General features: G+C 35.2%; 2 protein-coding genes across 5 annotated transcripts; one reads left to right on the top strand and one right to left on the bottom strand.

The window, feature by feature from the left end:
* Positions 1 to 1,356: 1,356 nt before the first annotated feature.
* LOC108761938 (GATA zinc finger domain-containing protein 8) lies at positions 1,357 to 6,416 on the top strand. The gene is made up of 7 exons (XM_018508726.1): positions 1,357 to 1,892; positions 2,021 to 2,299; positions 3,600 to 3,711; positions 4,070 to 4,688; positions 5,353 to 5,543; positions 5,788 to 6,021; positions 6,144 to 6,416. The coding sequence occupies exons 1-7, from the start codon at positions 1,621 to 1,623 to the stop codon at positions 6,414 to 6,416; spliced, it is 1,980 nt and encodes a 659-aa protein (XP_018364228.1). The 5' UTR covers positions 1,357 to 1,620.
* A 742-nt stretch (positions 6,417 to 7,158) lies between these two features.
* LOC108761939 (protein SHQ1 homolog) lies at positions 7,159 to 11,633 on the bottom strand. Of its 4 annotated transcripts, XM_018508728.1 has the most exons (10): positions 11,121 to 11,633; positions 10,568 to 10,755; positions 10,293 to 10,459; positions 9,749 to 10,153; positions 9,547 to 9,670; positions 9,307 to 9,470; positions 8,901 to 9,052; positions 8,780 to 8,824; positions 8,158 to 8,284; positions 7,159 to 7,289 (listed from the first exon to the last, which is right to left on the bottom strand). In XM_018508728.1, the coding sequence occupies exons 1-9, from the start codon at positions 11,261 to 11,263 to the stop codon at positions 8,164 to 8,166; spliced, it is 1,509 nt and encodes a 502-aa protein (XP_018364230.1). In that variant the 5' UTR covers positions 11,264 to 11,633; the 3' UTR covers positions 7,159 to 7,289; positions 8,158 to 8,163. The 4 variants fall into 4 exon arrangements, with proteins under 4 accessions (XP_018364230.1, XP_018364229.1, XP_018364232.1 ...); XM_018508727.1 differs by having other exon boundaries at positions 7,159 to 8,284; XM_018508730.1 differs by having other exon boundaries at positions 7,159 to 8,284; positions 8,780 to 8,784.
* Positions 11,634 to 12,152: the final 519 nt, after the last annotated feature.

The raw sequence follows: 12,152 nt of genomic DNA, 5'->3' as shown, positions 1-12,152 counted from the left end.
GTTATAATATATCAAAAACTTTAAGAAAAGATGTAGACTTTCTCAATATTCTTGAAAAATGTTTCAATTCATATAAAAATTCTGAGAAAAATTTTCACCAGGATTAACTGAGCAAAGAGAAGAAAAGAAAGCACAAAATGAGAGATTCTATCGATCGCTTTGAGGGTCGGACGTTGTTTTCGCGTACATCGTAGCAGCCACGAAGGAAAGGATCGCGTCGCGGGGACCAGTCGGTTCTCTGGTGCATCCAAGATCGCGAAAGCACGACGGATCGGATTCGCATGGAGACGAAAACGTAACTGAGAGCAACGGAATCACCGGCTATAAAAGAACATAACGCACGATGCAAAGACAAGGGGACCTCTGTTCCGTCGAGTTCAGACGAGTTCCTTGACGCGCGCACGTGTCTGTGAGTGATCCACGCGGCTGCCCTCTCGGCTCGTCGAACACGATTCTATTGTATTCGCCGCCAAGCCGCGAATAGATCCAGACATCAATTTCTATTAACGTTAATTCGTACTGACCATCAAACGACCGCGACGACTCCGAAATCGCTCCGCGTTTGCGTTCTCCCTACATCTCGAGCGACGCATCGCGTTCTTTATTTCTCTTTTTTTTAGATTAATGTGAAAAAATGTAAGGATTTTTTTAACGCGTTTGTTTTACGGAAAAAAATGGATTGGGTGGTTCGGCAAAGCAATAGTTTAATTACTGAACGAGTTCAACGGAGAAATCATATCTGTAAGCAATTATTATGCTAATTCAACTAATTCTTTGCTACAGATGAAAATGGTTAATGTAACATGTTTTTTTGTTACAAATTTTGATCTATATGTTAAATTGACTTTCATAGAGAGTTATCTTTGCTATTAATAAATTTGCCGAACTATCACAACAAATATGATAATCTACTATAAACGCTAATTTTATTCAGTTGCATAATTTTGCTACTTTTATATAGAAAATTGATTATCCGTATATTACGGCTGTAGATTTGTTAAATTAGTGAACTTTTTAATTATTTTAACAAATCTTATTTTTTCGTGCTCGTACTTTTAAAATTTTTTGGAGTGAAATCCAAAGAATGAAAATTAAACTAATCTTTTAAAATAGAGCTCGTATCAATTTCCAATCTTTAAAAGAGTAAGATTTCACTGTTCAGAGTGAAAATTCACTCTAAAAGTTTTGGAGAGTATGGGAAAGGGATGTTTCACGGTGGAGGATAAAAAAAAACAGTTTCCGCGTGACCAGTATATGCGTATCGCGTCGATGCGATTCCGGGTCAATTCCGGGTCAATCTCTCGGCTTGTCGCGCGCGCCGATATATATACTATACACACGCGATGCACACATTGCACGTGCGTGCGCGTTACATACGTAAATGCACGTAATCTACGCGCCTTCCCGTCGAAACACTTATTATCGCGTTACTATCGCGTCCCGTTTGGAGACGCGATATGAAAGTATTCGAATATTTCTCCTTTATCGCGTACGGATGAATCACTTTCGGTTCGGTCGCGGCCCAGCCGAATCCCGAACCACCGTGTTCCCGTCTCTCGGGATCTCCGTCTCGAGGAACCGTACGATGGTACGTTAAAGTCGTGATTATTGTGGTGTGCCATGTTAGCCGCGAAGGTCGCATTCCCGGTGCTCTTCCTCGTGAGTCTCGCGTCAGAGGCGAGGTATCATTCCCGTCTCTCGCGCGTACTCCGATCGAGCGACGATCGGTCGTCGTCTCGCGCGAGGGACCGCCGAGAGCTCGGCCGAGAGGAACAGGATTGGTACTTCGAGCAATGTCGTTTCGTCAACGCGTGGAAGGAGCATCTCGGCCATGTAAGCGTGCTGGCCTTCCTGGACCCAGCCTGGCAGTACAGCTTCCGACAGGCGGTCATGTAAGTTGTAAAGATCGTGACTGCGCGCGAGAAACGCGCGCGTAACGCGTCGAAGAGAAATCCCTACTTTTTTCCCCTTTTTCCTCTTTTTATTGGGTTTTTTTTTTTTTTAATTAAACGAACCACAGGCTGGAGCTGCTGAGCTCGCGTTTGCGGAAGTCCGGTTTCCCGGACATACGATTCTTCGTGATAAGCCCGTCCTCCGATTTAAAAGACGACAAGAGCGAGGACGATCTCGAGATCGAGGCATGGCGGGAGATTGGGGCAAAGTATGAAATGGAGAATTTTGTGGATAATGATTTTCTCAAAAATAACGGAACGGACATCATCTTTCTGCAGGACGATCCGCAATCTCGTATATGGGAGAGGTTCCGAGCGTCAAGGGAACATGCGGTCATCATCGATCGGTGAGAGAAAAAGAGAGAAAGAGCGATTCAGAAGCTCACGATTTTATTAATATCGTTGTATTTATATTTGCTTAGCAGCGATTGATTTGTTTCGTACGTTTTTTTTTAATTTATTCACGGAAAGAAATGAGCGCGAAATCTCGTAAAAAAATTTAATAGCATCCTTATAGGCACGAAATATTCGTAGAATGTTATATAAATATTATTAAAAAATTAAAATGAGTTATAATGTTTTGAGAATATTGTATAATATTTTCTAACGTTATGAGAGTATTCTATGGATGTTATATGTCCATTTGTATAAATATATTTGGTGTATTTCCTTTAACATCTCTGAAATATATATATTATTAAAATATTTATTAATATTAATTATTTTTACATTAATGTAGTTTCAATTCACAATCTAGTAACAAAAATGTCTTATTAGTCTATGCTGCGTCTTGTGCTTAAATACGTTTCGGTGTGATTTTACATATCCAGTACAACTGCACGCCAAAATTATTTTCAGTCTTTAAACATGTATTTAAACTGAACCGGTGTGACAGTTTTACAAATTAAAGTAAATGTTGTTATGATACTTTTTAATATTCATACACTGCTACAATAGCACTAAATAATGTTACTTTTAATAATCATGTAATATTATCAGGAGTAATAACCATCCATTAATATTTTAGGAATATTATTTAATATTATATAATTTCAGTAAAATATTCTTTAAATATTACGTTTAATATTCTGGAAACATGCCTAAAATATTATTTAATATTAAATAATATTATGTGCCTATACACGGAGAGAATTTTTTTAGTTTATCCTGAAAATATATATGGTAGTCGTGGGACGACATTGTGTGTATTTCGAAGAATTTTAATGTAAATCTCTCTCATTTATTAATAAAACTACAATAAAGTATAAAATAAGTTTAATTAATTTTATTGAAGTGCATGGTAAAAATCTTTCAAATTTTGTATTGTACCACAATTACCATATATATTTTCAAGGTAAATTTTAAAAGAAAATTCTCTCCATGTAGGGATACTGCAGCAATATTGTAACGTTGTAAGAACATAATGTATTTAATTGTTTCGTTAATAGAGTGTTGAGAATTAAAATTATTTTTAAATAAAACAATACTGATTGATTTTTTTTTTGTGTGGGTATAATTTAAATAGACAATTAATTTTCAGTTGATTACTTTAGATAGAGTTAGTATTAACACGTCCGTGTTCGCGCCATGCTTAGCGCCGAGACACTACCAGTGTCTCTAGATTATCGTTAGAAACTATGATTTTAGATGCGGAAAGATGACATATCACGTTATAGTGCCGTGGAGTATCCTGTTCTTTCCTTACGTAAAAGCGGCTATATTATCCACATACATGGATGACCCATGCGGCGGATGTAATGTGAGTGCATTTCTTCTTCTTTAAATGCAACACGTTTATATCTCACTCAGCAGTGATAATCAAATGTTGAGTGCTTTTCATTTATGCCCAATTTCTTCACTTCCAGATAAGTTGCGGATAATCTTATCCAGGAGATATCTCCATTGTATTCTGGAAGATATCTCTTGGATAAAATTATCTAAAGGTGAAGAATTTGGACATTAGTGACACAAGTCGATACAAATGTTCTATCTTTCTTGGCATTCCATGAGTAACGGAACAATATTTGTGTTGATCTTTGATTTGTGTCACAAAATGGAAAACACCATTACTGTAATCACTACTCGTAACATGGGTGATTACCTTGGAATAATTTCAGCCAGCCGTCTATCGAGCGTCGAATCACGAAGACCATGTCGTGGAATTAACAAAGAGCACCGAGAAAGAAGTGGATCCGGCGTACCTCGAGGTCGACACTAAATTTGAAATAATTTATACCACCGAGAGTCTTCTGGAGAACGTCACACATTTACATCATGAATCATCATCAAAAGAGGAACGCGAGACGAGCACCGCATCTTCTATTCTCTTAGAGAAAATCACAAATAATTCCGATCGTGCAAATTTCTCAACGGAATCGCCAACGGAATACACAACTTATCAGTATGATAGCGACGCAACCGAGTCCAGATTTGACGAGGATCATCTTAACGCGGAAAGTACACCTAGTCGAGAGAATTCGACGAATTCAGAGAGCGATAGTACCGTCTTCACCGGAACTGCTGCGATCTTTGAATCGCAGTCGGATGTGCTTCATCCGGAGCAAAAGGAATCTCATCCACCAACGAACAATAATTCGCTCACCACCGCAAATCATGAGGACACGACTGCAGATAGTACTTTATTGCTTGACGAACCGGCGACCGAAGTAACCGAAAGTGATTCAACTTTCGCAGACCAAGAAACGATAACATCAAATTTCGCGAACGAGATTCGAGGTAGTAATGGAAGCGCAAAACTGTCGAATTTGCGGGAAAAGAATTTCTGTTCAGTAGAATGATAATAGTTGTTTTCCATTTTCACACAAGTGATATAATACTAAAATGAGCGTAAAGTTATGTGAGTATATTTTCTATTTATTATCCATATAATATTAAATATTTCCAAAATATTTCATTGCAAGATTTGAGATATTTCCGAAATTTTTCATGAAATATTTTTGATATATAAATATGTTCAGGAATACAGAAAGGTCCAATAAATTCTTATTGTTTATATCCAGGAAATCAAAGTCTTGCAAAGCTTGTGTAGATTATAAGTTTAAAGACTCAGTTGAATCTCACTTGTCAGAAAGAAAATAGGAATATGCATTCAACTAAGTTATGAGTTACGACATCATGAATGAGAATTACCTGAGTTTTAATATAAATGGAAAGCAACTAAAAATCAACAATATTACGTTAATTATCTTAAAATTTCTGACAAATTAAAATAAAGATTGGAGCGTATAATAAAGATTAAAACGCAATTTTACATTTCACTGTCTCAATTTTCGCCTTTTTTTTATAAATTTTGTATACTTCTATTACTTTTAGCTTATATTCAATTTACGTTGATTTTTATTTTTATTAAGGATTATTCTAACGAATTGTTATTTTGCAGATAACACGACACCAGAAGACGCTGAGCATTTTGGGGAGGACGTGTTTTTACCATTACGCATAATTATGTATGCGCCGCATATACATAAAAACGGCAAAAAGACGAAAAAGTACACGCACATGATTCTAAAAGTTGGCGATCCCGATTTTCATGAGCACCCCAATTCAGGAACTGACGTTGCATCACCGCCGGTACATGTGAAGTAAAACCTATAACGTTTCCGTTAAATTATAACGCTCTATCTTATGTATGTCTTAATTAATTTCTCATATTTTATTTGAGATATTTCTCTATTGTGTTTATATATAAGAATTTATTATTTTTTACACAAAAATATTATTAGGTATCAAGACACCTGTCTTGATCGAACATAGCCCTCTTCACTCATTTGTGTTTATTATTATTTTTTTTATATTATTCTTAGATCCTCGATAGTTGAGATTAAAATTCCCCGTGAATTTTAAGGGTATCAATCCTCACATAACAAGTTCCGAAGAATACAATGGGCAAACAACGGAAGCAGATGAAGAAAATGTTAATCAGACGTATACATTCGATGAAGATGAAAGCCCAGGATTGTACGGCGAAGTAGCGGACTATTGGAAGGATTACGATGATAACGACATCGCTGACCGAAATGAAACGTTTAATGATATTTACAACTTTACGGTAATTACCAGCATGTAATGTGTACATTCAGCATTCAGTATATATAAAGTACATTTTAATAGTATAATTTAACACTTAATTCGATATTTCGTATTTAACGTTAAAACAAATTTAATTTTTAGACTAATTACAATGAGGAACATCGTTCTGATGTCAGCGATTACGCGACGAGTCTTTCGAAGTCGGAAGAGAGCTATTTAATTACAAATGTCACAGAAAATCCCAATGTTGGAAGTTCCACTGATCCACAGAATATCGATGAATCAAGCACGATTGAATCTTCCAGACTAATTAATGAGAATGAGCAAGTCGATAAGGAAGAGGAGATACGATACAAATTAATTGAACATTACAATAAACTTTTATCTTGGATCGATTATAGATTAAATAAATAAACCATGTTTTATATTATAATTTCTTATTTATATATATATATATATATATATATATTTAAAAATTAAATAGATGACAAATTTTTATTATTAACAATACAGATTTGACTAAATTTTATTTAAAAGTAAGTGTTTATAATTGTAATGATATATGAAAAATAAATGTTTAACATTTCGAATTAATCATAGATTGAATACAAATTTCAAGATTTTTAAAAATATATTTTACTAATTAGAACATATTCACATTACATTTATCACAGGTCATACAATATTGAGAGCTTAAGTTTTCAAATATATGTTAAATATACATATACACATTTATTAACAGTTTCGTTAGCACAGTATAGTATACATATATTTGGAAGATTATTTTTAAACATCATAATGATTCTTTTGTACATCCAACGACTTCGATTCTTTCCCTCGGTTTTTTAGAACTTCCAAAAATTAAAATTATTTTGTCTTTATGTCAAATTTAGTTGTAAGCAGACGTAAGATTTAATTATGTCGTTAATCGCGCACAGACTATGAGCATTAATGTAAAAAAGTAAATATTTCTCAGTTTGTGAAAATTTCCGAGGGAAAGAATCGAAGTCCTTGGGTGTACACACACGTATATACCACAAAAAACACATAAAACAATGAATATATATATACGAGAGTATAATATATGCACATATACAAAAATTCAATTAATTTTACACATATATATATAATATATACGAAAAATAATTTCATGTCTCTATATTTTAAGTAGTTAGTTGAAAAATTATATGATTTATGCCGGTTATGAAGAAACCGATGTTTAATTCATCACATTACTGCACGTCATGTAACAAGTGAATAATTATTCATTAGAACTATCAGTTTTTTCGGATAGACTTCCGAAAGGTGAACCTTCCGATTTTCTTATCGATTGACATATTACTGTATTTTTATACCCTGATTACGAACATGATAATGAAAACTATCGACAAGGTCATTTTCAAATAATCAAAAGACGATTTTTTTCACTTTTTTTCGCGCGTTTCGCGTGGGAAATCGTGCGCCTCTCGCCAGAGTGGAAAGGTGAGGTGGAAGTCGCTTCACATGGAAGTCGTGCACCTCTAAGCTGGGAGGGAGATGAGGTAGAAGTAGCTTTGTATAGAAATCGTGTGCCCCTAAGCAGAGGGGTAGATGGAGTGGGAGTCGCTTCGCGTGGAAGTCGTGCGCTCCTAAGCAGGGAAGGAGGTGTGGTGGGAGTTGCTTCGCGTGGAAGTCGTGTGCTCTTAAGTAGGGGGGTAGATGAAGTAGGAGTCGCTTCGCGTGGAAGTCGTACGCTCCTAAGCAGGGAGGGAGGTGTGGTGGGAGTCGCTTCGCGTGGAAGTCGTTTACCCCTAAGCAGAGGGGTAGATGAGGTGGGAGTCGCTTTGCGTGAAAGTCGTACGCTCCTACGCAGGGAGGGAGATGGGGTGGACTCTTTGCGTGAATTTTGTGAGCTGTTAAGCAAGAGGAAAGGTTCGCGTCGAATTTGAGCGCTCTTAAGCAGAAAGGAAGTTGCGGAGGGACTGATTACGCGTTGAAATCGTGTGCTCCAAAACACGGGGACGCCTATCCAGATTGCGCGGCAAATGAGCGTCAAAATGACCTTGTCAGTAATTTTCATGACCATAGCTGTAATCGGCAAATCAAAGTACAGAAGTATACCAATCAATAATAAAATCAACAATAAAAGCACCTTTTTCCAAGTCCACCCGTTTCTTCTTGATTATTTAGGCTCGCCATCTATATCATCAGAATCGAAACTGCTGCTGCTACTACTGCTGCTTGACGTGTTGCTATCAGAGTCCGTATCGCTGCTATCCGTTGAACTTGAACTGCTCGATAATCTGCATTTGTATACAATGATTAAGAAGAAGTAGAAAATGCTTTGGACTCCAAAGTTTGGAGTAATCAGTATTATAAAATTCTTCAATCATGCACATTATTAGATTATTAAAACTCTCATTCCTAGGATTGTTATTATTCAGGTATCTGAGAACTCGAGTACTCAGGGTCAAATACTATTTGGATCTAAAAATTCTTGACCAATTACTTAATACGAGAACTTTGGTAAATTTTTAGTTTTGCAACATTTAAAATTTGAATTAGATTTTGATATAATGAAAGTTTGTTTTCAAAAATCCAAACAGTAGTTATACATTATATATGTACACAAAGTAGTTATTTTTTATACAATATATAATAAAAGAAGTTAGGCATTATAATGTTACATTAAACTAAATAAGTTAAAATATATAGAAACAATAATACAAATGTTCATTAAATACAGGTGTGTTAAACAGCGACTGTTAACAATCAAGCTAGAATATGAAAATACTTACAAACACTTAAAAAATTTTTGGTTAACATGGTATACATTCTTTGGCCTTCAAAACAAAATTATATAGAATATGTAAAATATTACTATAGAAGAAAGTAATAAAATAGTAGTTTTCTACTCACATTTTCTGTTTGTCCACGTTCATAGACAATGCTTCAATATTGTTGGTCATTTTGTGAATGGCGTTTTCTATAACAAAATCTTCTTGGACAGAATAAGCTGCTATTTCCAGTTCCACTAATTCTAGTCCCATACTATCTTTGTTTGGATGAATCTGTATGAAATAGTAAATTGATATAAGCATTGCGGCCGTATAAGTCAATCGATATATAACCGGTGAATCTCAAATTTAATTTCAATATTCGTCTCATATATGTGACGTATTTATAAAGAATTAATTTTAAAAAATGAAGATTGTAAGTACTAGGTGAATGAGGTAACTCATTCTATGGAAACCTATATTTAAATAGATAAGGTAAGAGAAGCGTTAAATATGTAAATGTTTAAAGAATTTTGAAAAGTACTTACATTAAGTAATACAGCATGAATCGATTCTATTACGGGATCAGTTAACGTTTGCAACCAAATTAGAAAATCCTTTATATACAATTGGTTCAGTATGTATCTCGGTTCAAATGAATCATTGAAAAGACTGTGTATTTCACAGAAGCGTTTAATAACATATTTCCTTCCTATGCATGAAAGTATTAAAATTGAAATAATAAATGGCAAATATAAAGACATTTTGGCGTCCCAATTTATACTGACCTAATGATAGAACTTTTTTAACATCTTCCAATACTTTAATAGAAAGTTCCCAATTTCTGTGAAGTGGATAGCAAAGCGCTCTTCGAATACACGCTGTTGTAACTTCATTTGGAGAAGTAAAATTCTGAAAATATTTGATAGAAATTAATTCATTTGTACTCTCCTGGTAGAAAACGCTTCGTTAGCTAATTTATAAACGTACCTGAAACCAACATAATGTAGAACTTAGTTTATTAATGGTCCAGCCACTCTCTGAATTATTTTCTCCGAATGTTGTTCGATGATTATAACAACTGGCGTACAAGATATCGACAAGATTAAAACATAATTTTTCTAACTCGTTAACATTTAATAAATATTCTTTGTTTGGAAGTTCCTTTAACAAGTCGATTTCAGCTTTGCTAAATGCAATTTGATCTGTTTGTAAAGTGTCCCATTCTGCTTGGTATATTAAGCATGGCTTAATGACGTCTGATTCCATGAGATCTGCCATATAATGTTCCTCGGAGAAATCTTTTAATTCACGCTGTTCCCGCAAACTTTTTCTTTCTACTTCAGGAGTTACATCAGGAGCAGGAAGATCTATTATTTCTTTGATCCATACGTCCTAAAAGGAACAAACACATAATATTACTGATATAATTAATTTGACTATCAAAACTAAATATGGAAGGCTTTTTGTAACATTAATTGTAATGCACTTACAGTAAAATTTAATAATGTTAAAATGGATTATAAAAACGTACCCCAAAGGCAGCTAAAGCTCCTGATATTTTATTAGCAAAACCATATTTTGGAGAGTTTATAAGATTTGTCGCACCTCCTACAGAATTATCCTGAGGTGGAAAAGAATTATTTCCAGAATTATCTACATCGTTTTCACTCATATCGGCTAAAGCCACAGATGGATTACCTAAAATTGGGAAGAGACATTGTATGCTATGCAATATATATATAATAATGCTATGCAATATAATTGTATATGTATATAACACTTTTAAATTATATCCTTATAACTTACCGATGACTTCAATGTTAGGTATGACAGTTCTTTTCTTTTTTGGTGCCAGAAGACTTGTTATCATTTCCAAATTCTTAAAGTGTTCTCCCTTATTTACCTTGGAGAAACTTAAGGTAAAGTCACCCTTTTCGCAGTTGTAGGTCCCAGAGAATGAATCATTGTCTTTTATCTTACCTGGAAGTTGTAATCTGCAAAAATCGTTTTAATTTAACTCTTAGTGTACATCATTGGACCATTTGTGTCCTGTACATTCGTTTTTTCGAAAAATTAGAAGCATGAAATAATAATCAATTATAAACATTTATACACAAATGTTATATAACATTTATATATCATTTTTAAAAATATAATCTTACAAATACTTTCTAAAAATTTTTTAAAGTATATGTAAGAAATAATTTTTATATATCTGTTAAATAATGTAAATTAACTTAAGACTCAGGACACAAATGACCTATCATATAGGACTGGAAAATTATCGTGTATTAAGGACAAATATATTCATATATTCGTCGAGAAGGCGATTCCACCCAACAAATTCGCAAATACTCACTTGAGAAAATACGGAGTGGAGTAAAATAGGAAGTCTACTCCGTCAGCGTGCATCTCCGCATCCTTTATATTCGCATATGGCGCATGGATAACTATCGTCACATCCTCGTCGGTTTGCGTGATCCCGAAACGTGGAGTCAACATCTCGCTACAGTTTGTCCTCTCAGAATATTGCGAAACTATTTATATTTGAATATATCTGTCTTGCACAACGTGCGAGCAAATATAGCTGGACAAGCGACGATTGCAAATCAATGTGCAATGATGCGCAACAGGAAGAACACAAGGCTTTATCGAAGAATAAATTTTTTGGCACGACTCGTCCAGCAAGGTTTCTACTTGCTCAATTTCGATCCTTTCGAACACGTATTTGAAGTTGCCTAAAGTCGAAACCAATACTAGCAACGCGACGAACACGAAACCAGCCGAACCGACTAGACAGATCAAATCGACGTCAGCCCGTCAGAGAGCAACAGGAAGCAATGAATAATGGGCGCGTTCAAGTTGACAAAGCGACTACCCTCAACCCTGGCTCAGCCAGCTCAGCCTGCTTCCTGAGCAAACGAATATAATTGGTTGTTTAATGCGGGGTCTACAATAGAAGTCATAGCAGTCGTAAGTCTTAAGTCGTAGAAAATTAACCAATCACAGTCGAATATGAGAAGAATAATCGACTACGATTGGTCAATTCTCTACGACTTGATACCCTACCAAATGCTACGACTTCTATTATAGACTCCGCATTACTTCTAGATCCAACCAATCATATTCACTCGCTCAATAAGCGCACCTAGCCACTTTGCTGACTTGAACTCGCCCAATAAATACAAGGACGCCCGGGACGCTCATGCCTCGTCCTGTGCCCTGTAGGAGTGGGTGTAGAGAATGACGCCGATAAGTCGGAAGTCGCCATTTCGTATCCTATACCTACGACGCAGTTCCTCGTCTTATCCTCTTCTTTCTTTGACCTTGGCCGATATTCATGGTCAGATCTTATATTTAAGACCGTCTTAAGTACAGTTTTAAGATGACA

The sequence above is a fragment of the Trachymyrmex cornetzi genome, unplaced genomic scaffold (assembly GCF_001594075.2).
Source record: "Trachymyrmex cornetzi isolate Tcor2-1 unplaced genomic scaffold, Tcor1.1 scaffold270, whole genome shotgun sequence".
In the NCBI taxonomy this organism is placed as follows: Eukaryota; Metazoa; Arthropoda; class Insecta; order Hymenoptera; family Formicidae; genus Trachymyrmex; species Trachymyrmex cornetzi.
Note: the sequence above shows the minus strand (reverse complement) of the source record. Positions and strands in the feature narration are given on the sequence as shown.